The sequence below is a fragment of the Dendrobates tinctorius genome, unplaced genomic scaffold (genome assembly GCF_039654945.1).
Source record: "Dendrobates tinctorius isolate UK_male_01 unplaced genomic scaffold, ASM3965494v1 ptg000102l, whole genome shotgun sequence".
NCBI lineage: Eukaryota > Metazoa > Chordata > Amphibia > Anura > Dendrobatidae > Dendrobates > Dendrobates tinctorius.
In genome coordinates, this window is record NW_027361770.1 from 1,963,283 (window position 1) to 1,987,743 (window position 24,461).

Genomic DNA, 24,461 nt, shown 5'->3' on the forward strand with positions numbered 1-24,461 from the left:
TTCATGGACTTTAGCTCAGCGTTCAATACCATTGATCCGAATTTACTTCATAAGAAAATGGTAGCTCTTGGAGTCCCTCTCAACTTATGCTTGTGGATTTATAACTTCCTGACAGCCAGGATACAGAGTGCAAAAGTTGGACCATTCACTTCAGACACCTTGGTCACAAACATCGGGGCACCTCAGGGGTGTGTTTTGTCCCCGTTACTGTTTTCTCTCTATACGAGTGATTGCATCTCTTCAGCAGACTCAGTAAAAATCTTGAAATTTGCCGATGATATGACACCGATTGGTCTCATCAGGGGAAATGCTGAAGACTTGTATCGGAGTGAGGTGAAAAGAATATGTGACTTGTATAAAGCCAATAATCTTGTACTCAACACTAAAAAAAACTGCTGATGGTTGTGGATTTTAGGAAAGATCAACATGAGATACTTCCAATCTACATCCATGACGAAGTGGTCCTTAGGGTCAGAGAGACCAAATTCCTTGGTGTTATCTCTCATGATCTTAAATGGGGGAAAAACGTGGATGCTGTTATAAGAAAAGCACAACAGAGGATGTTCTTCCTGCGTCAGCTGAAAAGATATGGTTTGTCTAAGAATCTGCTGGTCTTATTCTTTAATGCTGTCATCAGATCTGTGATTTGTTCCTCTCTGATAATCTGGTATGGGGGAGCCACTGCGCATGACAAACTCCGCTTACAAAGGACTTTCAGAACAGCAGAGAGAATTATAGGTTCCCCCCTGCCTAAAATCCAGGATCTCTATGATAAGAGTATTCGATCCCACGCATTGAAAATTTCATCCGATCCCTCTCACCCGGGACACTCCTCATTCCAACTACTCCCTTCAGGACGTCGCTTCAGAGTCCCCAAATGCAGCACCAACCACCATATGAACAGCTTCTATCCACTCTCTGTTCAACAATTAAATCGTCATGTGTAGACTATATACTGTATCTGTCTTGTTAGATGTTACTTGTTGTATCTGTTATGTATTATGTTGCCTCTTTGCCACAAAGAATTCCTTGTATATATGTAATATGTACTTGGCGATAATAAATTTGATTGTTTGATTTATGAAGTCTGCACATATGCCAAAGTCAGTCATAGCCAGCCGGCTGGGAAATTGGCTTCATTGCAAATTTCAGAAAGATCATTGACTCATTTGTCCATGGATTTCATCACAGATTTGCCTGTCTGGTGGGAAAGATGCTGTCTGGGTGGTAGTTGACAGATTGCAGAAACAAGCTCATTTTGTTCCTTTGTCAGGATTAGCTAATGCACAGACACTTTCCATGAGAGATTATCTAGTATACATATCAATCTGCTTATCACCCTGAAACCTGCAGTCAGACTTAAGCCCCTGTTATGACTGAGTCACCGTAGGAGGCAAAAACAGAAATGCTAGCTAAGTCCAGAAAACCAGAGAGGTTGGCAGCTATCGGATTGCAGACCCCTGAACCTATCAACACAACTAGCAGTAGCTGTGGGGGGGTTCCTACGATGCCCTAGACCCCTCGATCACAGCCGGAGGACTAAATAGCCTAAAGACAGAAAGGGAAATCTAAACTGCCCCAGAGCAGACCCCAAAGCAAAAGGCAGCCCCCCCACATATAATGACGGTGAAGAAGAACACTAACACAGACAGAAAGATAGACTGAGCAAAGACGGGGCCCAAGCTAACTAGATAGGAAAGGACAGGAAGGCTGCTGTCTGCAATCCGTGAAAAACCCGATGAAAATAAGAGCCAACAGACTTGACAGAGAAAAAGGCCCTGAAGACGCTAGGCTTCTAAAAGACTATGTCAGTTCTCAGGAATATTCTGAAGACAGAGCAACCGGCAAAAGGAGATTCAGCTCACCCCAGCAGGAAATGGCAGAATCCAGAAAAGCAGGGCAAACAAAAACAAAACACAAATGCTAAAAGGCACAGCAGAAAACTTGGCTTTAGAGGAGCAGGAATCAGACTGTTCTCCTAGAAGTCCACAGAGAAATCACCCGCAGGGCAGAAGGGCGTCGGCAGCCTTATATCCAGTCCGTGACTCCACTCAGCCAGTCATCATCATTAGGCTCAGGTGCCTGATAATCAGGCTCATTACCTTCCTTTACCAGAATAGGGAGTTCACCAGACCTCAGTGACGAAGGGGAAAATGAACTCACAACAAGCCCGTGTCTCACATAACGAGATCGTTAGCGAGATCGCTAAAGCGTCACCGATTTTGTGATGCAACAGCGATCTCGCCACGTGACACGTAGCGGTGGCCGCCCCCCCCCCCAGCGTGAGAGTGTATAAAGATGTCTTGACATTTCTGCAAGGGTGTGCAAGTTTGTAGAGTGGGGATTGTGCATCTGGGAAGATAATGTAAGTAGGTTATAGTCAGACGGGGAGAGGTGAGATAGGGAACAGAGGCGGGTGCAGATGACGTCCAGTGTGTGACCATCTTTCTGAGTGTAAAAAAGTGCAGAAAAATGGAACAGAAAACAACAAAAGTAGCACTTCAGCATATTTTATTTTTTGTTGCCTATGTCACGCAGCACTGGCTACTACTATAGAATAATGCAGAGGGTTTTGTGTATGCCCTGGGTACATCTGCTATAGTTGATGTACCATGGCCAAGTTGTTTGACATCTTGAGTCCTTATTTTCCTGTAATAGGTTTCCTCTAATGCAGACTACATTTCCTATGATTACAGTTATTAGAATACTCTTGGACCCATCTAATGGTTGCCCGTAACAGATCAACCTTCTGTCCTGAGATGTATTCTTCAGAGTTTCACCTAAGATGTCTTATTTAAACTGGAAATGAGCCAAAAAGAGCAACCAATCACAACAGGGCAGCTTTAATTTTTCAAGAGCAGGATAAAAAAAAAAAAAAATTAGGGGAAAAACTCCTGTCTCCACATATGGCATACCTTTATCTGCATAGAAGTGATATACAAGAGGACAGGTGGAAAGGAATCAGCTACCAGGAAGGAAGTCATAGTTCACAAAAAGTCAAACAGGTTTCCTGTATCCACATTAGAACAAGTACTGGACTGATTATCATACAGGAGATCACACATGACTCAATCTCCTGCAATGTAGTGGGGACTAAGGTATCAATGTAACTAAAGGTAGATTAAGTAAATTAAACAGCAAGAATATTGAAGGAGAGTAAGAATTATATGTGGTTAAAAAAAAAGGCTCTGGTCCATAGAATTTGTTTTCCCTCTTCAGACTACAAGCAAAAGCTGTTCTAGTAATTTGGCAATGGCCAATTTACAGACATGGATAACATGAAAATGTTGATTTTAAAGGCTATGAAGAGCTTCAGGGACATTTTTGACTACAATGCTTGTATACTGGGCCAAAAAAAAAAAAAAAAATGGCAGTTGGGATTCATTATCAACATTGCACAGACTGGATATTACAGGCTTTGTTTCCATGCACATTGCTGGCTGCAGAATAAGTTCAAAGGGGTATTCCCTTCTCCAAGATTCTATCTCAATATGTAGTAGGTGTGATAATACTACTATCAAAAGCCTCCAATTAGAAATATAGTACAGTTTGATTCGCTATGTCTCTTTCCTCATAAGCAGACACTACAGGACCTTAGGTATTCTTAGGTTACGACCACTGATGAAATGACAGTTAGCTAGTTGCTAGAGGTCGTACCCATGGATACCTGAGGTCCTGCAATGCCTGCACTTGAGGAGAAAGACATAACGAATCAGAAAAACTGTATACTTCTAATTGGAGGCATTGTTAATATTATTATTACTTGTACCACATATTGGGATAGGAGCTTTGGAGATAGGAATAGCCCTTTACCTCTTAGCTGTTTTTTCCCCAGAACTCCCTCAAGGTGATTTATGACCAAATAATAGTTGAGCAGTACTTTGATGTGTTGATAAAAAAAAATATAATAGAAGATCAGAAAAAGACAGATAAGTTAGAAACGTATCAGACTGGGTTGACTGACAGAATCCCGGTTAATTCATTCTGCGGGGACAGAAAGCCTATAAAATCTAAACTACTGAACTCGTTTTAATGAAATCCAAAAAATTATTTAGTTAACAAAATAAATGCATTTAAGAAAAAAAATGCTCAAAACCATCCATATCCTTTAACTGTTGTGAGGCTGTGTGCCCACGTTGCGTTTTTGTAAGCGTTTCCGCCGGATCAGACGCTGCAGAAACGCTTAAAAGAAGCTTCCTGTTAAATTTAATGCATTTTTGGCTTTTTGTGCCAATGCATGATTTTAAACGCTTAGCGGCTAAAAACGCAGCATGCTCATTATTTTCTGCATAGCTGCGCATTTTTAGCCATTGTGCAAAAATGCGCGGAAATAAAACACGTGGTTTCTGGGAAGGAGTCCAGTTTCCTAAGCGTTTAAAAACGCTAACGTGGGCACATAGCCTCAAAGATAAGATTCTGTCAAATATCAAAAGTTAGGTCTGCGATTAAATAGACTGTTTTCTGAAGTCCAAGCGATTTGGTCCAGTTATAGATTAGCTGTAAGCTCTTCATGAACGTGTGTATTTTCCCCAGATGTGCAGCATGAAGACTGATGCAATAAAGAGCAGGCTCATCACCAGAACTGGAACAGGTCCTCTATAACGAGAGAATAGGAAGGATAATCATTTATAAAGTAATAAGACTCACATGACACATGCAATTATTAGGTAGTCTCGTGAAAACAAGCATGTTTATATTTGAGCATATTACACAATTAAGCACTTAAGGACCAAGCCACTGCCACTCTGAACATTGTTTACGTTTAAAGGGGTTGTCTGCTCAAAACACTCTGTGTGGCTGTAGACTTATGAACCCTCCCAGCACATGCACTGTGTCATGCAGGGATTCACCAGTTTCAGACCTGGTAACGGAGGTTATGTATGACTTATACATACCCCCGGCCAGTGAAAGCAGCCTCACTCTCCATACACTTGTATGGAACAATGCCGCACCATCTAGTCTGCCCTACACACAGGCCGACTGCGTCACTAGACGGGGCGAGGCCTCTGCTCTATACAAGTGTATGGAGCAAGGCCGCGCTCACTGGCCGGGGTATGTATAACTCATCCCTATCCTGATATGCATTGTCCCCTCATCCCCAACCATGTCTGCATGGCTCCCCAACAAAAAAAACAAAAAAAAAAAAACCAAATAAACCATTAGGGTATGTGCACACGTTGCGGATTCTGCTGCGGATTTGGCCGTGCGGATCCGCAGCAAATTCTGCTGTGGTGTATAGTACCATTAACCCCTTAACCCCCAAGGTTGGTTTGCACGTTCATGACCAGGCCAATTTTTACAATTCTGACCACTGTCCCTTTATGAGGTAATAACTCTGAAACGCTTCCATGGATCCCGGTGACCGTGATTCTGACATTGTTTTCTCGTGACATATTGTACTTCATGTTAGCGGTAAAATTCAATTCAAATAACTTGCGTTTATTTGTGAAAAAAAAGGAAATTTGGCAAAAATGTTGCAATTTTCCAACTTTGAATTTTTATGCCCTTAAATCACAGAGATACGGCACACAAAAAAACTTGATAAGTAACATTTCCCACATGTTTACTTTACATCAGCACAATTTTGGAACCAAAATTTTTTTTTGTTAGGAAGTTATAAGGGTTAAAAATTGACCAGCGATTTCTCATTTTTGCAACACCATTTTATTTTTCCGGACCACATCACATTTGATGCCACTTTGAGGGGTCTATATGATAGAAAATACCCAAAAGTGACACCATTCTAAAAACTGCACCCCTTAAGGTGCTCAAAACCACATTCAAGAAGTTTATTAACCCTTTAGGTGCGTCACAGGAATTTTTTGAATATTTAAAAAAAAAAAAAACCAACATTTAACTTTTTTTTTTACAAAAAATACTTCAGGTTCAATTTTTTTTATTTTACCAAGGGTAACAGGAGAAATTGGAATGCAAAATTTATTGTGCAATTTGTCCTGAGTACGCTGACACCTGATATGTGGGGGGAATCACTGTTTTGGCGCATGGCTGAGCTCAGAAGGAAAAGAGCGCCGTTTTACTTTTTCAATGCAAAATTGGCTGGAATTCAGATCTGACGCCATGTTACGTTTGGAGAGCCCCTGATGTACCTAAACAGTGGAAACCCCCCACAAATGACCCCATTTTGGAAACTAGACCCCCTAAGGAACTTATCTAGAAGTGTGGTGAGAACTTTGAACCCACAAGGGCTTCACAGAAGTTTATAATGCCCGGGCATGAAAATAAAAAAAAAATCATATTTTCCACAAACATGATCAATTAGTCCCCAATTTTTTTATTTTCCCAAGGGTAACAGGAGAAATTCGACCCCAAAAGTTGTTGTCCATTTGGCCTGAGTACGCTGATACCCCATATGTGGGGGTAAAACACTGTTTGGGCGCATGGCAGAGCTTGGAAGGGAAGGACCACCATTTGACTTTTTCAACTGAGAATTGGCTGGAATTGAGATCAGACGCCATGTTGCATTTGGAGAGCACCTGATGTGCCCAAACAGTGGAAACCCCCAATTCTAACTCCAACCCTAACTCCAACACACCCCTAACCCTAATCTGAGCCCTAACCCTAATGGGAAAATGGAAATAAATACATTTTCTTTTAATTTTATTATTTTTCCCTAACTAAGGGGGTGAGGACGGGGGGGGTTTGATTTACTATTTATGGTGCGTTTTTATTTTTGCCAGCTGTCACACGCTAAAAGACGCTTTTTATTGTAAAAATAGTTTTTGCATCATCACATATTGAGAGCTGTAATTTTTCCGTATTTTGACCCACCGAGTCATGTGAGGTCTTATTTTTTGCGGGACGAGTTGACGTTTTTATTGGTACCATTTTCAGGCACGTGACATTTTATCGCTTTTTATTCCAATTTTTGGGACGCAGAATGAACAAAAACCAGCGTTTCATGAATTTCTTTTGGGGGGGTGCGTTTACACCGTTCCGCGTGCGATAAAATTGATAAAGCAGCTTTTTTCTTCGGGTCAGTAAGGTTACAGCATTACCTCATTTAGGTCGTTTTTTATGTTTTGTCGGTTTTATGCAATGAAAACTATTTTATATAAAAAATAAAATATTTTTGCATCGCTTTATTCTGCGAGCTATAACTTTTTTATTTTTTTGCTGATGCTGTATGGCGGCTCGTTTTTTGCGGCACAAGATGACGTTTTCAGCAGTACCATGGATATTTATATGCGTCTTTTTGATCGCGCGTTGTACTTTTTGTTTGGCGGTATGATAAATCATTTTTTGCTTCGTTTTTTATTTATTTTTTTAAGGGGTTCGCTAAAGGGGCTAACTAATGGGACAGCTTATAGGGCAGGTCATTACAGACGCAGCGATACCAAATGTGTGTACTTTTATAATTTTTTTTTTATTTCCAAAAAATGAATTTATTGGGGGAATATATTTTTTTTTTCTAATTTATTTGGCGATTTTTTTAACACTTTTTTTTTTAATAAACTTTATTACATTGTCCCAGGTGGGACATCACTGTCCTGTGACAGATCAGCAGGCTTCCTCGTGCTGCACATTGCGCTGCCGTGGGGGGCTCAGGGAAGCACGAAGGGAGCCCCCTCCCTGCCGATGCTTCCCTTTAACCCCCGGTACACTACTATCGTGTTTGATCGCGGTGTGCAAGGGGTTAACGTGTCGGGGGCGGTCCGTGACCGCCCATGACACATTGTGCCGGGTGTCAGCTGTGATAATCAGCTGACACCCGGCCGCGATCAGCGGCGCTCACCACGTGGGCGCCGCTGATCGCTATGACATACTATCCAGTCCCTGGGAATTGAGTCCCAGGGCACATGGACGGGATAGTACGTCATATGGGATTAAGGGGTTAAAATCAATGGAAAACCAAAAACGCTGTGCATATGCTGCGGATTTTTCCACGCAGGTTTGCTGCGGATTTGAATCCGCAGTATGTCAATTCGCTGTGCGGAATCAGCAGCATTTTTACACCTGCTCCATTATAGAAACCTGCAGAAAATCAGCAGTAAATCTGCACTAACTCCGCAGGTAAAATGCAGGTCATTATACCTGCAGATTTAGCAAAATCCGCACTAGGATCCTAAACGTGTGCATATATCATTATACTTACCTTCCTGCACTCCCTCGCAGCGTGTTCTTTTGGTGCCAGCAGCTGATTTATGCTTGTAAGCAGCACATGGCAGGGACGTCATGCACTGCTCACAAGCAGTGCACAGCTGCCGGAATACTTACAGCTCCCCACCCCAGAACCAAGTTCATGGCGGGCAGTGAGTATTCACCCCTTAACCGCCAGAGCTTTTTTCAATTTTACGTTTTCGTTTCCCGTTCTCCTTCCCAGAGACATAGCATTTTTTATTTTTCTGTCAACATGGCCATGTGAGGGCTTGATTTTTGCGAGACGAGTTGTACTTTTGAATGACACCATGGGTTTTACCAAGTCATTTACTAGAAAATGGGAACAAAATTCCAAGTGCGGTGAAACTGCAAAAAAAAGTGCAATCCCACACTTGTTTTTTGATTGGATTTTTTACTTGGTTCACTAAATGCTCAAACTACCCCGCCATTATGATTCTCCAGCTCATTACGAGTTCATAGACACCAAATATGCCTCGGTTCTTTATCTAAGTGGTGAAAAAAAATTGTGCCATTTTTCAATACACGTAGTGTCTCCATTTTTTGTGATCTCGGGTTGGGTGAGGGCTTGTTTTTTTTTTTTGAGTTCTTAGCTGATGTTTTTGATACCATTTTAGTGCAGATCTTTTGATCGCGTTTTAACCCCTTTCTGACATGAGACGTACTATCCCGTCCACAGTACCCGGGCCCCTATGACGGGATAGTACATCTAAGCGATCAGCGTCGCTCCCGGCACTGACAACCGACATTAACCCCTGGCACATTGCGATCAAACATGTACCGCAGTGTACTGGGGGCCTTCAGGGAGGCGGCTTCCTCAGTGCCTGCAGAGAGCAGGCAGTGAGGAAGCCTCTGCAGGCGCCAGTCAGATTACTGATCTGACAGAGTGCTGTGCAAACTGTCCGAGCAGCGATGTCCCCCCCCCCCCGGGACAATATAATAAAGTAAAAAAAAGTAAATATAATTTATAAAAAATCCCCAAATAAATAGAAAAAAAAAAAAAAACCCTAATAAAGTCATTTTGGAAATTAAAAAAAAAAAAAAAAAAAAAAAAAAAAAAAACACAAAAGTACACATTTAGTATCGCTGCGTCCGTAACGGCACGCTCTATAAAACTATTCCACTAGTTAACCCCTTTAGTGAACCCCTTAAAAAAGAAAAAAAAAAAAAACAGAAAAAAAACAATGCTTTATCATCATACCGCTGAACAAAGAGTGCAATAACGTGCGATCAAAAAGACGAATATAAATAACCATGGTACCACTGAAAACTTCATCTTGTCCCGCAAAAAATGAGCCACCACACAGCATCATCAGCGAAAAACTAAAGTTATAGCTCGCAGAATAAAGCGATGCAAAAATAATTTTTTCATATAAAAATTGTTTTCATTGCATAAAAGCACCAAAACAAAAAAAATGACAATTGAGGCATCGCTGTAATCATACAGACCCGAAGAATAAAACCGCTTTATCAATTTTACCACACGCATAACGGTGTAAACGCACCCCCCCAAAAGAAATTCATGAAATGCTGTTTTTTGTTCATTCTGCGTCCCAAAAATTGGAATAAAAAACAATCAAAAAATGTCACGTGCCCGAAAATGGTACCAATAAAAACGTCAACTCACCCCACAAAAAAATAAGACCTCACATGACTCTGTGGGTCAAAATATGGAAAAATTATAGCTCTCAAAATGTGGTGATGCAAAAACTATTTTTACAATAAAAAGCATCTTTTAGCGTATGACAGTTGCCAAAAATAAAAACCTGCCATAAATAGTAAATCAAACTCCCCTTTATCACCCCCTTAGGGAAAAATAATAAAATAAAAAAAATGTACCTTATATACTCGTGTAGAAGCCAAGATTTTCAGCCCATTTTTTTGGGATGAAAGTCCCCCTCTCGACTTATAGGCGAGCGCCGGGGATGTCAGAGACCATACTCACCCCCTCCTGGCACGTCTCTGAAGGCCCTGCTTCTCCAGCGATAGTCTTCTTCCTGCTTTCAGCGGTCACGTGGTACCGCTCATTAAACTCATGAATATGCGCATATTCAAGAGTGTAACAAGCGGTACCATGTGACCGCTGAACGCAGGAAGACGACGATCGCGTCGTGTCTTGGCGGCCGCGACGCACACAAACACGATACATGTAACTTTTTTTGTGCGTCTGCCATTTTCAACAGCGCATGCATGGCCGAAACTCCGCCCCCTCCTCCCCGGACATTACAATGGGGCAGCGGATGCGTTGAAAAACTGCATCCGCTGCCCCCGTTGTGCACAACTTTCACAGCGTGCGACGGTACGTCGCCCCGACGCAGGGCGACGGCCGTCGTACGACGCTAGTGTGAAAGTAGCCTAAGTCGTCTGCCTTTTGCCTCCAGGCCATCATAGATCCCGCTACCTTGATTAACTTAGCCTCCATAGGCGTAATGGTTTCCTCCACCTGGGACACTCGTCTCCACCTCTGTGATGCGCCCCCTCATGGTCTGCATATCATGACGGAGTCTCCCCACCTCAGTGTAGACATCCTCTATTTTCTCCATCAGAGATGTCCTAGTGAGGAATATAGCATGCATCAGCTGCTCAGATGCCTGCTTAAGGGTCATTTATTCCTGTTCGGTCCCCTCTCCACTCCCTGAGGGACGATTTTTACGCTCAGATTGTGAGGGGGCATTCCGTAGATAGCATGCACGCTCAGAAGGGTCAGGTCTGACAAATTCCTTCAATTTTTCTGCTGCCGTCGATCCTTTAGATCGATTCATGATTAAGAGCCGTGAAATACCCCGGTATAGCTGAAATTATACAGTCCAGAAATCTTCCCGTTGCAATTACATATACACAGCAGGGACCACGTTTATTAATTAGAGCCTGGTAGCAGAGTCTGTGTAGACGGAGAGAAAAGATCACCAAGGCTCCTATGGCAGGGGGGAGAGGGAGGGCTATCCTCTCTCAGAGACAGCAGCAATGGGAGGGGAGCAGGTTCCCCCACAGTAATGGCACCAGCAGGCCAGCAGTTCAGATAAGAGGGAGGAAATCATGCAGGGCCCTTCTTTCAGGGCACTCACCGAACTCCTCTCAGATCCTGTAGGATATAAGTCGCTGTCCCTGCGACGCTGCAGTGTTGGAAACTGGACGCCGCGTTCCCTCTGATAGAGCGCGCGTCCAAGATGGCCGCCGCTCCCCGCGGGTCCCGTCGTCCATCCCGGTCTTCCAAGTCTCCCGCTCACCGGAGCAGTCATGCGCCCCTCCTCGGAGCTCTCAGGGGGTCACAACACCAGCGGACACCAAGCGCCGCCAAGTCCAGAGCTGTATACAGGCGGTATGTACAGGATGTGTGAAGGATAAGCAGGAGCTCTAGCAGCGTGCGTCCTTCCCTCACCACTACATAGCCACGCCCCCCGTCAAGGTGATGGCATTATTGCCTGTGCAGGTACTGCAATTACCACCTGGGCCATACTAAGGAAATCCTGAAAACATGAAGCGTTGGTGGCTCTTGAGAACTGGAGTTGGGGAACACTGCTCTATGTTATAAACTTCTGTGAAGCACTTGGGGGTTCACACTTCTAGATAAGTTCCTTGGGAGGGGGGGGTCTAGTTTCCAAAATGGGGTCACTTGTGGAGGGTGTCCACAGATTAGGCACATCAGGGGCTCTTCAAAGGCAACATGACACCCGCAGACCATTCCATCAAAGTCTGCATTCTATAACGTCACTACTTCCCTTCCGAGCCCCGGCATGTGCCCATACAGTAGTTTTCTCCCACACATGGGATATCAGCGTACTCAGTACACATTGGACAACAACTTTTGGGGTCCAATTTCTCCTGTTACCCTTGTGAAAATAAAAAGATTGGGGACTAAAAGATCATGCTTGTGGAAAAAATATGATTTGTTTATTTTCACGCTCTGGTGTTATAAACCTTTGTGAAGCCACTTTTGGGTATTTTCTATCATATAGACCCCTCAAAGTGACTTCAAATGTGATGTGGGCTTTCCAAACGCGACATGGCATCCGATCTCAATTCCAGCCAAAAAAGTCAAATGGCGCTGCTTCCCTTCTGAGCTCTGCCATGCGCCCAAATACTGGTTTACCCCCACATGTGGGGTATCAGTGAACTCAGGACAAATTGCACAATAACTTTTGGGGTCCTGTTACCCTTGGGAAAATAAAAATTGGGGTTGAAAAGATCATTTTTGTGGAAAAAAATATGGATTTTTCAATTGTACGGCTGTACCTTATAAACTACTGTGAAGCCCTTGGGGGTTCAAAGTTCTCACCACACATCAAGATAAGTTCCTTGGGGGGGGGTCTAGTTTCCAAAATTGTGTAATTTGTAGGGGGGGGGGGGGGGGTTTCCTCTGTTTTCGCACTTCAGGAGCTTTCCAAACGTGACATGGCGTCCGATATGAATTTTAGCCAATTTTGCAGTGAAAAAGTCAAACAGCGCTCCTTCCCTTCTGCGCTCTGCCATGCACCGAAACAGTGGTTCCCCCCCACCTCACATATCAGGTATCAGCGTACTCAGGAGAAATTGCACACTAACTTTTGCAATCCAATTTCTCCTGTTACCCTGGGTAAAATGAAAAAATTGGACCTGAAGTACTTTTCTTGAAAAAAAGTTAAATGTTCATTTTTTTTAAACATTCAAAAAAGTCCTGTGAAGCACCTGAAGGGTTAATCTTCTTGAATGTGGTTTCGAGCACCTTGAGGGGTGCAGTTTTTAGAATGGCGTCACTTTTGGGTATTTTCTATCATATAGACCCCTCAAAGTGACTTCAAATGTGATGTGGTCCCGGTGTGCGTATTTCCGGTGCAATTGCCAGAAGCGCTTGTTAAATGCTGCTGCCAGAGTTTGACAGCGGCATTTAGCTGGTTAATAGCCATGAGTGGATCGCGATTCCACCTGCAGCTGTGGGGGCATATGTCAGCTGTTCAAAACTGTCTCAAACTAGGAACATAAGAATTTTGAAGATTATGGGCTACAACCCTTGCGGGAAAAGATGACGATTTCAGAGATACAATTTTTTATGTAAGACTTTTGATTTTTTTTCTTTCTCTTTTGTGTGTCAATATAATGAAAAAGTTAATTTGTTGGCATGTCTTTGACCTTTATGCTGTTCATTGTATGGGTTATGGTACAGATAGAACCTGGGTCATTCTTGCTTGATGTGCTGTCCGCAAACATGTATTTTTGTTTTTACATAAAAACAGTGTTTCAAGTGGAAAAATATTTTTCCGTTATTTTCACACCTAGGCCTCAAATCACAATAGCAACCACAGGCAATGTTAAATTGTGGAGTGCCAACATGCTTAAAGAGAGCCCCTCACTCAAGTAACTATCTAGATTTCGCCATCACTACTGACAAGAGTGTGGCCACAATCTGTGCCAATACCAATGATGGCCATTGCAGCAGAGGGCCAGCTTTGATACAGAGCTGCCATCTGCTCATGATGTGTGTGAGCTGCTGCCGCCATCTTTGCACTGTGTATGTACCGAGGGTTCCTGAAAGTCAGTCGCACCCCTCCTTCGGTCAGCTCTCTGCTGTTCTGAGGACGTCTTTAGGGCTCCAGTGCCCTGTAGGCTGCAGATCACAGCCTCATGAGCTACATACAGCCCTTGGGCCATGTATGAGACCCATGCATTACACAGTTCATAATAGGGGCATATTTATAAGATTTATTAATGTACAGGGGACTTTTTTTTTTTTTTTAAACATCCAATAGTGGAACTTCTGTTTTTTACTAGATCTACTGATTAAAGAGTTTGTGGGACAAACCCTTTAACGGTTCCATTTGTATAGCTTGCACACCAGTCGACAACTTGCCACTCATTTCAGCAAAGAAAACTAAACACTTACACTTTAAGACCTGGGGAGTCTTCAGTGTAGAATCTCCACATGCCCCCGGTGCCAGCAGATGTGGTCCGCCCTGCGCTCCTTGTTCCACTACTTGTAGTTTTCCTATTATAAATACAATATTAGAGATTAAAATAAATATGTAAAATACATATTTTAAAGGGAATCCATTACCTAAAAAAATGCTATTAACCTATAGATATGGGGTTAACCTGCAGGTTAAAGGGAACCTGTCAAGACCACTACCTACAATAAACCAGCATTTGCGTTAGCATTTATAAGTTGCTTTTCTTATGCAAATTAGTCATTTGACTAGTCCATGGGGCACTCTTTTCCTCACACTAGTCAGCCCTCTTTGCATTTTATCACACCCCTGCTGAAGTGACAACATGATTCTTCGCTAGCTCTCTGCAAACCTTGCACATGCACTTGGCTTTCTTCAGGCATGTCACTGCGCTTCTGTAGCCGGGAGTATGCATCCCAGCTTGACAGATGCACTGCACACGACCAAAAGTGCAGAAGATGTACGTGAGCAGAGTACTCTAGTGCAGTGGTCTCCAACCGTTCTGATGTCGCGAGCCACATCCAGCTCAGAGAGAGGGTCGCGAGCCACATCCAGCTCAGAGAGAGGGTCGCGAGCCACATCCAGCTCAGAGAGAGGGTCGCGAGCCACATCCAGCTCAGAGAGAGGGTCGCGAGCCACATCCAGCTCAGAGAGAGGGTCGCGAGCCACATCCAGCTCCCACAGTCCCTCACATTAGTAGCAACCAAAGCCCATATTATGGGTGTAATGACAGCCAAAGCTTTTCCACAGAAGCAGTATACCAAGATCCAAGGGTTCCCACAATCCCCCCCTTCAGTAATCTCCCATCAAGCACTCCCACCACACTGTCGGATCCAGCTTCAAGCACCTCCGACTGGTGGCATCATCCTGTCTCCAGCACACCATCCGTAAATTATCTCTAAACTACCAAGACATGTGCATCCAGATCTGCTCTTCTGTGCCAGACTACGCACAAAATTCACCATTTTGAGATGTGCTCTTCATAGCTCTTTGCTAGACCTGGAGCTAATGTACCAAGCTAGCAGACGGCCGCGAGCCACATGTGGCTCCGGAGCTACAGGTTGGGGATCCCTGAGGTAGAGCATCTCGGCTCCTTCAGAATGTTTCCCTACACAGCAGTGCTTCGTGGCGAGGACAATCATTTAAATACACCTTCCCACCTTCATGGATTCCATCTATCTGCACCCCTTTCTGGCTTTATGAAGCAGCAGCTGTCAAAGAAAGGGGTAGTGGGGGGTGGGAGACTAGAGAAACAAAGCAGGTGAGAAGGTGTATGTAAATGATTGGCTGTGACAAGATGCACCGAGCAGGACTTTGTTTGAACAATCATTCTATGCTGACAGAGTCCCTTTAAGGTATCAACATGATCACAGATATTCCAGCCGTTGGCACATAGAGATTAGTAACTAAAGGATATGTTAAGGAATAGCACCACTTTCCATGGTCAGAACAGCAAGCACCCGTTTCCTACCTCTGTCTCACAGTAGATCCTGCTGATCTTGGTGAAACGGCTTTACTTGGGGAGCGGCCAGCGGCGCCAACATTGGTAGAACTTGCTGCAGGACCAGGCTGAGGGAGATGAAAAGGTCAATGGGAGAGATTTACCAAGCTACATTTACCAGAAAAACTGTACTTCACGACTTTGCCAATAAAAGCTGTGCACAGTTTAACATGTGGCACAAAATAAACCATCTAATTAGATGGTGAAAATAGATTAGACAGTCTAAAATGCACCAGAATAATTAAATAGCATTCGCCACAGATATTTTTAGACTCTTCTGAAGTCGGTTTTGACAGCGCCCCATTCCCACCAGGGTATCTACTATGACATCCAGCTGACACCTGCTGATAATGGCAGCACACCATACATCTTTAGCGCTTTGTAGAACTCCTCACCCTCCCACATGGGTTCTGGGCGTCACTATCGGTGCACTTTTATTGTGAGATCAGTGGCCCAAAGTCTTTTAACCCTTTAAACCTACCAGTTACTTATTCAAATGGCGAAAATCGGCTGTTTGCCCACTTCAATGCCAATTTTGATGCCCAGAACCCATTTGGGCCAGGCTGGAGGGACCTGGATTTGATGCAGGCCATTACTATCTGTGTATTCCTAGTGTAAGTCATTTAACCCCTTAAAAACACCAGTTACTTATTCAAATGGCCAAAATCAACTGCCCACTTTGATGCCAGTTCTGACCCAGAACCCATTTGGGCCTGGCTGGAGAGACCTGGGTTTGATCCGGGGCATCACTATCCATGTATTCTTAGTGTAACATCAGTAGCACAAAGTCATTTAACCCCTTAAAAACACCACTTATTCATATGGCCAAAATCGACTGTCTGCCAATTTTGATAACAGTTCTGATGCCCAGAACCCATTTGGGCCAGGCTGAAGAGCCCTTGGTTTGATGCGAGGCATCACTAGCTATGTATTCTTAGTGTAACAGCAGTGGCACAAAGTCATTTAACTCTTTATGTAATGCTCTTTGGTGCCCACTTTGATGACCATTTTTGTGCCTTTTTATCTTTTTTGCAGCTGTTTTTAAGTGTATTTACATCAGGGCACCTCGCTGCATTGTATCGTATTATTGTGATGATTATTTTTTTTATGTTAAACCTATAAAAAAAAAAAACAGAAAAAAAATTGCTGAACAAGAAACTGACATAAGAAACCAACTTCCGCCTCATGAGGCCGCCTGTGCAGGGCATTTCCGTGCTGCAGGTCAGGCTGTGCACAGAGGACACACGATGCTTCGGGCACACAGCAGACCACTGCCAGTAGATTACCGCTAGACATGCTGCATGGCCTCTGAATGCGCCAGTCTCACGGGGGAGCGGGCACAGAGTCCGAGACCACTGCCAGTAGATTACCGCTAGACATGCTGCATGGCCTCTGAATGCGCCAGTCTCACGGGGGAGCGGGCAGAGTCCGAGACCACTGCCAGTAGATTACCGCTAGACATGCTGCATGGCCTCTGAATGCGCCAGTCTCACGGGGGAGCGGGCACAGAGTCCGAGCCCACTGCCAGTAGATTACCGCTAGACATGCTGCATGGCCTCTGAATGCGCCAGTCTCACGGGGGAGCGGGCAGAGTCCGAGACCACTGCCAGTAGATTACCGCTAGACATGCTGCATGGCCTCTGAATGCGCCAGTCTCACGGGGGAGCGGGCAGAGTCCGAGACCACTGCCAGTAGATTACCGCTAGACATGCTGCATGGCCTCTGAATGCGCCAGTCTCACGGGGGAGCGGGCAGAGTCCGAGACCACTGCCAGTAGATTACCGCTAGACATGCTGCATGGCCTCTGAATGCGCCAGTCTCACGGGGGAGCGGGCAGAGTCCGAGACCACTGCCAGTAGATTACCGCTAGACATGCTGCATGGCCTCTGAATGCGCCAGTCTCACGGGGGAGCGGGCACAGAGTCCGAGCCCACTGCCAGTAGATTACCGCTAGACATGCTGCATGGCCTCTGAATGCGCCAGTCTCACGGGGGAGCGGGCAGAGTCCGAGACCACTGCCAGTAGATTACCGCTAGACATGCTGCATGGCCTCTGAATGCGCCAGTCTCACGGGGGAGCGGGCAGAGTCCGAGACCACTGCCAGTAGATTACCGCTAGACATGCTGCATGGCCTCTGAATGCGCCAGTCTCACGGGGGAGCGGGCACAGAGTCCGAGCCCACTGCCAGTAGATTACCGCTAGACATGCTGCATGGCTTCTGAATGCGCCAGTCTCACGGGGGAGCGGGCAGAGTCCGAGACCACTGCCAGTAGATTACCGCTAGACATGCTGCATGGCCTCTGAATGCGCCAGTCTCACGGGGGAGCGGGCACAGAGTCCACTAACCACTGGCTCTCCAGAGAGGAGGTGGGCTAGCTGCCATCACCGCCCGTGGGCCACTCACCATTCTGCTGACGGGTCGTGGTCGCCGTTAACGTTCTCGAAAACCTTCCAAAATGAGCAGAGGCGTGACGTCCCCACTCCACTGATAGAGCCACGTTACCGGAAACCCAGCCGGCAGCCAGTCACCGCGCAGAGCGTCCACAATGCCACGCCCTGAATTTGCATACTTGTCAGTAGAGGTGACATTTCCTGCTAGATTTGTCTCTATCTCAGCAGCACACGTTGGCAGCGGCAGCCATTTTATCGAAGCTCTACTGTAACTACAGACATTGGGAAATACCTTCGGTAAAATGGCTAACAGATTGGCGACACATAACACGTGTGCACACTGGGAGTGTGTGCTACGGCTTCTTGGCACAGGACACGTCAGCGGTTGAACCTGTGCCTGACTGTGTGGGGGAGGGAGTCTGGACCCTCGCGCAGGCCATGGTGTGAGCGTTCCTGGGCATGTGAGTACCGGCAGACCGCTCCTTCCTCGGCTCTGGGCCGGTGTCACTGCTGGTGTGGCTACACATGGCGGAGGCCTCTGACACTAGAGGAACATGCCGTCCTCCTGCCCACCACCCATCTTTATCCTGGTTTTTGTTTTTGGACTGCACACACCACAGTACTGGTACACCATGCACCCGCGCATTGTATCCACAGGGGACGGTGGCCCCAGCCTGCAGGAGGTCTCTGCGGCTGCCATTATACGGGGCCTTAACCCCTTCATGACCCAGCCTATTTTGATCTTAATGACCTGGCCATTTTTTGCAATTCTGACCAGTGTCCCTTTATGAGGTAATAACTCAGGAACGCATCCTAGCGATTCTGAGTGTTTTTCGTGACTAGTGTTGAGCATTCCGATACTGCAATTATCGGGTATTGGCCGATATTCTCTGTATCGGAGTTCCGATACCGAGTACCGATATTTTTACACTATTGAATACCGGAATTGGACGTTCCCATAATGTAATGAGCCAGTGTTGTGGCTGTGATTGGCTACTGAAATGATGTCATCATGATGCGCGGTCTGTGCGGGCCTGCCGGGGGTTGTGTGTGTGTGCAGGCAAGCCCCATCGGGCTATGCCTGCTGCAATGACAGTACATAGTACATACATACTACAGACATACAACATGCATAAAACATGTTACAGACATACAGCATACATACTACATACAATACATTCATACAATACATACATATAGACATATAAAAGTACATACTCACCATCACTTGTCACTTTGTTCCCCGAAGCCAGTGTCATCTGTAAAAAAAAATATTAAAATAACAAATAAGCAATATACTCCCTGATCCGCAGAAATCCACGAGTGTCCCACGACGATCTCCCGTGGAGAACAGCAGCATCAGCTGATGCGACCACTCTCTGGGCACCAGGAATATAATGACGGGAGGTAGGTATCCTTCCGCACTGTATTCCTCCGCCACTGTAAAAAAAAATAGTCCCTAGTCTCACTTTTGGCATTGCTGTGTGAGAAAGTTCCCACACAGCTTTTGCCATAAAATGAGACTGTCACGCTCGCGCCTTGGCTGAATGGCGCGAACCGGGGGGTTGTGGCCCACTGTGCCACAAACCAGACTACCCTGGAAGGGGCGTGACTACGACAGCTACCTAGGTCTTCACTGGAGCCTCTGATGGTGAGGTCAGGCTTGTGCGGCAGGTAGCTGTCGGGTGCCACTCCAGGGTGGTGTCTGGCTGTGGCTGCTGATCCCACTCGGAGACAAGTCACTTGGACAGGTGTGACTAACAGGCAGGCTGAGACACTGGGCAAGCGGGCACGGCTTGGAGACACTGGGCAAGCGGGCACGGCTTGGAGACACTGGGCAAGCGGGCACGGCTTGGAGACACTGGGCAGGAGTGGTATATGAGAGAACAGGTTTGGACCTGTTCACACAGGAAGTGCAGGTATGGCTATAGGCAGGAAGGAGTGGAATATGAAGGAACGCGTTTGGACCTGTTCACACAGGAGATGCAGGTAGGCTGGGCTCCAAGGGAGCCGGGCAGGCAGAGCGGCTAGGGAGCCGAGCGGGCAGAGCGGCTAGGGTGCAGATGCACAGATAGAGCTGTGTTGTGAGTTCATTTTCCCCTTCACCTTTGATGTCTGATGAACTCCCCCTGCTGGTGAAGAGAGGTAGTGAAATTGATTGGGATGGGAAGAACCTGTTATCTGAACAGGCGGAGTGTGATTGGACATCTGGAATTTCTGAGTGGATATAAGGTAGCCGACGCCCTGCAGGGTTTGCTGGTGATCCTTTCTGCTCTGATCTCTGGCATCCAGTTTTAGTTCCTGTCTACTAAAAGCTAAGTTTCTGCCCTGCTATTATTCCATGAGATTTTGTCTGGTTTCCTTAGTGTTTGTATTCAGCCAGTCCTGGTTGGGACTGGCTGAATTCCATTTTTGTCTCTGATCACTTGATCTCTTTGCTCTGTTTTCAGAATATATCTGAGTGCTGATATAGTGATTTTGAAGTCTAGCGACTTCAGGGCCATTTTTCCTATCAGACGGTTGGGACATTTTTGTAGGGTTTTTTGCGGATTGCAGCCAGCATCTTTTCTGTCCTGTCCTATCTAGTTAGTTGGGCCCCATCGTTTGCTCAGCCTGTCTTTCTGTCTGTGTGTTTTCATATGTTTTTCACCGACAATACATGTTGGGGGCTGTCTATTGCTTTGGGGTCTGCTCTGGGGCAGTTTAGATTTCCCCTTTCTTTCTTTAGGCTTATGTAGTTCTCCGGCTGTGACGAGGGGTCTAGGGCACCGTAGGAACCCACCACGGCTACTGTTAGTTGTGGTGAATAGGATCAGGGGTCTGCAATCCGATAGCTACCAACCTCTCCGGCTTTCTGGACTTATCTTGTATTTTTGTTTTCTCCTCCTCCGGTGACTCATTCATAACAGAGCTGCAAGGGTGCAGATGCACAGATAGAGCTGCAAGGGTGCAGATGCACAGACAGGGAGGACACAAGGAAAGACACGGCAGAGAAGGAACCACAAACAAGGAGACTGACAGACAGAGGTAAGACTGAGTTCAGACAGAGACACAGGAACAAAGACACAAGGACCAGGATATTCTGCCTCATGGCAGGTGGACAGAGAACAGACAAGGCACTGGGAACAAGACTCAAGGGCCAGGATAATCTGCCTCCTGGCAGGCGGACAGAGAAATGCTAGGCAAGGTACCAAGACACAGGAATATGCAGTAAGAGCAAGACATAGGACAGGGCCTGGCTAGCTCAGCAGCAAGGAGCTAACTGAGTTTAGACATTGCACAGGCAAAGGTCAGTGGGTGCGGCGAAGCTAAAAATAGTCAAGGGCTCTAGGTGATTGGTAAGGGACATATTACACAGGTGCACCCTGACTGCATAAGAACCAGAGAGTTCAGGCACCGCCCCCCTATATACACAGAGTCAGGAAACATGAAGAACAGAGGCACAGGGCTGGCAACAGACAGAATTCACAGCATGGCTTGAAGCAGAAAGTAAGTTGGTGTGCGGGTGATGGGAGGCCATGCAGTGATGCCAGCAGGGTTGTTACAGAGACCAGTGAACTATAGTAACCTCTCAGTGATGCACTGCAGGAAATCGTCGTGGGACACTCGTGGATTTTTGCGGATCAGGGAGTATATTGGTTGTTTGTTATTTTTATATTTTTTATAGATGACACTGGCTTTGGGTATCAAAGTGACAAGTGATGGTGAGTATGTACTCTATGTTATATGTATTGTATGTAGCATGTTGTATGTATGTTGTATGTAGTAAGCATGTAGTATGTATGTTTTATGAATGTAGTATATATGTAGTATGTATGTAAGTTGTATGAATGTAGTATGTATGTATGTTGTATGAAAGTAGTATATATGTAGTATATATGTTGTGTGAATGTAGTATGTATGTTGTATGAATGTAGTATGTATGTTGTATGAATGTAGTATATATGAAGTATGTATGTATTATGTAGTATGTATGCTGTATGTATGTAGTATGTATGTTGTATGAATGTAGTATGTATGTTGTATGAATGTAGTATGTATGTTGTATGAATGTAGTATGTATGAAGTATGTATGTTGCATGAATGTAGTATGTATGTTGTATGAATGTAGTATGTATGAAGTATGTATGCTGTATGAATGTAGTATATGTGTTGTATGAATGTAGTATATATGAAGTATGTATGTTGTATGAATGTTGTATGTATGTAGTATGTATGGTTTTTTTTTTTTTTTGTTTTTTTTTTACACTCAAAACATTAGCCGGATGATGGGACTACTACTGTCCCATCATTGGCTAATGTGTCAATCACCTGCCGTACAGACCCCCGGCAGGCCAGCACAGACCCCCGGCAGTACCACACAGACACACACAGTGTCCGCCCACGCACCGCCCACACTCTTCCCCCTCCCGAACTAGATGTGCAAGTGTTCATTTTCATTCCGATATTTGTGCCCCATTGACTTGCATGGGTTTCCGGTATCGGAATCGGCGATACCCGATATTTATGGGGTATCGGTCCGATTCAATCCGATCCGATATTTCCCGATATCGGAAGGTATCGCTGAACACTATTCGTGACATATTGGGCTTCATGTTAGTGGTAAATTTAGGTCAATATTTTTTGCGTTTATTTGTGAAAAAATCGGAAATTTGGAGAATATTTTGAAAATTTAGCAATTTTCAAATCTTGAATTTAATAATAATCTTTAGGCTATGTGCCCACGTAGCGATTTTTAAGCGTTTTTGCCGTGATTTTCGGCGCGAAAACGCTTAAAAATCGTGTACAGAACGCCCCTCATGCATTCCTATGGCATTCCGCACATGCTGTGCTAATGCTGCGCTTTTTTCCGCGGCGGAATCGCATCGCGGAAAAAATCGCAGCATGCTCATTCTTTTGTGCGGAATCGCAAAGAATTGCCGCGATTCCGCACCCATAGGAATGTATGAGAATCGATTACTTCCCGCATGTGGCTATGCCCACCATGCGGGAAGTTAAGCGTCTCATGTGCGGTTGGTACCCACGGTGTGGAGGAGAGGAGACTGTCCTCCAGGCCCTGGGTACCATACCCCTGTAAAAAAAAGAATAAAAAATAAAAAATCGGGGTATATTTACCTTCCGGCGTCCCGCGTTGCATTCCCGGCCTAAGCGTTCCCAGTAATGCCTTGCGGCAAGGCCCTGTAATGAGGTAGTCTCGCGTGACTCTAGCGGTCTCGCGAGATCGCTATAGCAACGCGAGACTACGTCATCACAGGTCTCGCAAGGCATTACTGGGAACGCTGAGGCCCGGGAATGCAGCGCTGGATGCCGGAAGGTAAATATACCCCGATTTTTTTTTTTTTTTTTTTTTTTTTTTTTTTTTTTTTTAGCATTTTAACATCCTATCTTTTACTATTGATGCCGCATAGGCAGCCTCAATAGTAAAAACCTGGTCACACTTGTCAAACACTATGTTTGACGAGTGTGACCAACCTGTCAATCACTTTCCAAGCAATGCTTCAAATCGCTTGGAAAGTGCTTGAATATCGCACGCGAAAATCGCGATCATAATCGCGCTGAAATCGCGCGGAAAAAAACGTGCGATTTCTGGGAAGGAGTCCGGTTTTTAGTGAGCGATTTAAAACGCTACGTGGGCCCACAGCCTCATATAGCACCAACATATTCCGCAGCACTTTACAGTTTAACAGTTTCAAAACACAAGTCATAAGTAACCACGTTATCAATATAATAATTAAAGCAAAATAAGACGACCCTGCTCGTGAGAGCTTACAATATACAATGAGGTGGAGGAGATACAAAGTACAGGTGTGTATTTACAGTGGTGTCTTTACAATGATGGTCCTGCCATCTTGAGAAGGTGGGGGATGGAGATAGTGAATGGGCTATACACGCACACTTACACATAGAATTACTTTGATTAGGGAACGTGATAGGCCGCTCTGAACAAATGTGTTTTGAGGGAGCGCCTAAAACTGCAAATTGTGGATAGTCCTAATTTCTTGGGGTAGAGCATTCCAGAGGATTGGCGCAGCACGGGAGGAGTCTTGGAGTTGGGAATGGGAAGTGCGGATTAGTGCAGAGGTTAGTCGAAAGTCGTTTGCAGAGCGCAGCGGTCGGCTAGGCTGATAGAAATGAGGGAGGATATGTAGGGGGGTGCTGCACTGTGGAGAGCTTTGTGTTAAACCAGAGAGTTATGTGACAAAAAATAGTTAATAAATATCATTTCCCATATTCTACTTGACATCGGCACAATTTTGTAAACTTTTTTTCCTTGTTAGGAAGTTATAAGGGTTAAAAGTTGACCAGTGATTTCTCATTTTTACAACCAAATTTACAAAACCATTTTTTTAGGGACCACCTCACATTTGAAGTGACTTTGAGGGGTCTATATGGAAGAAAATACCCAAAAGTGACACCATTCTAAAAACTGCACCCCTCAAGCCATACCTCCCAACTTTTTAAGAAGGGAAAGAGGGACAAAGGCTGCGGCGCGAGTAGTGTCAAATTTTAGTCCA

At 45.1% G+C, this 24,461-nt stretch overlaps 2 protein-coding genes across 3 annotated transcripts in view; one reads left to right on the top strand and one right to left on the bottom strand.

Moving 5' to 3' along the window:
* Nucleotides 1-2,494: 2,494 nt before the first annotated feature.
* Nucleotides 2,495-18,115, bottom strand: SEC61B (SEC61 translocon subunit beta). The gene is made up of 4 exons (XM_073587679.1): nucleotides 17,960-18,115; nucleotides 15,526-15,623; nucleotides 13,994-14,095; nucleotides 2,495-4,596 (listed from the first exon to the last, which is right to left on the bottom strand). The coding sequence occupies exons 1-4, from the start codon at nucleotides 17,960-17,962 to the stop codon at nucleotides 4,509-4,511; spliced, it is 291 nt and encodes a 96-aa protein (XP_073443780.1). The 5' UTR covers nucleotides 17,963-18,115; the 3' UTR covers nucleotides 2,495-4,508.
* Nucleotides 18,116-18,248: 133 nt separating this feature from the next.
* The window catches only part of ALG2 (ALG2 alpha-1,3/1,6-mannosyltransferase), an 87,020-nt gene continuing 80,807 nt past the window's right edge, over nucleotides 18,249-24,461 (top strand). Inside the window, exon 1 of one of the 2 annotated variants that reach the window (XM_073587676.1) lies at nucleotides 18,249-18,407. The gene's annotated coding sequence lies outside the window, so the exon portion shown is untranslated. The remainder of the gene's footprint in view (nucleotides 18,408-24,461) is intronic. The other variant, XM_073587677.1, reaches the window with a different exon arrangement.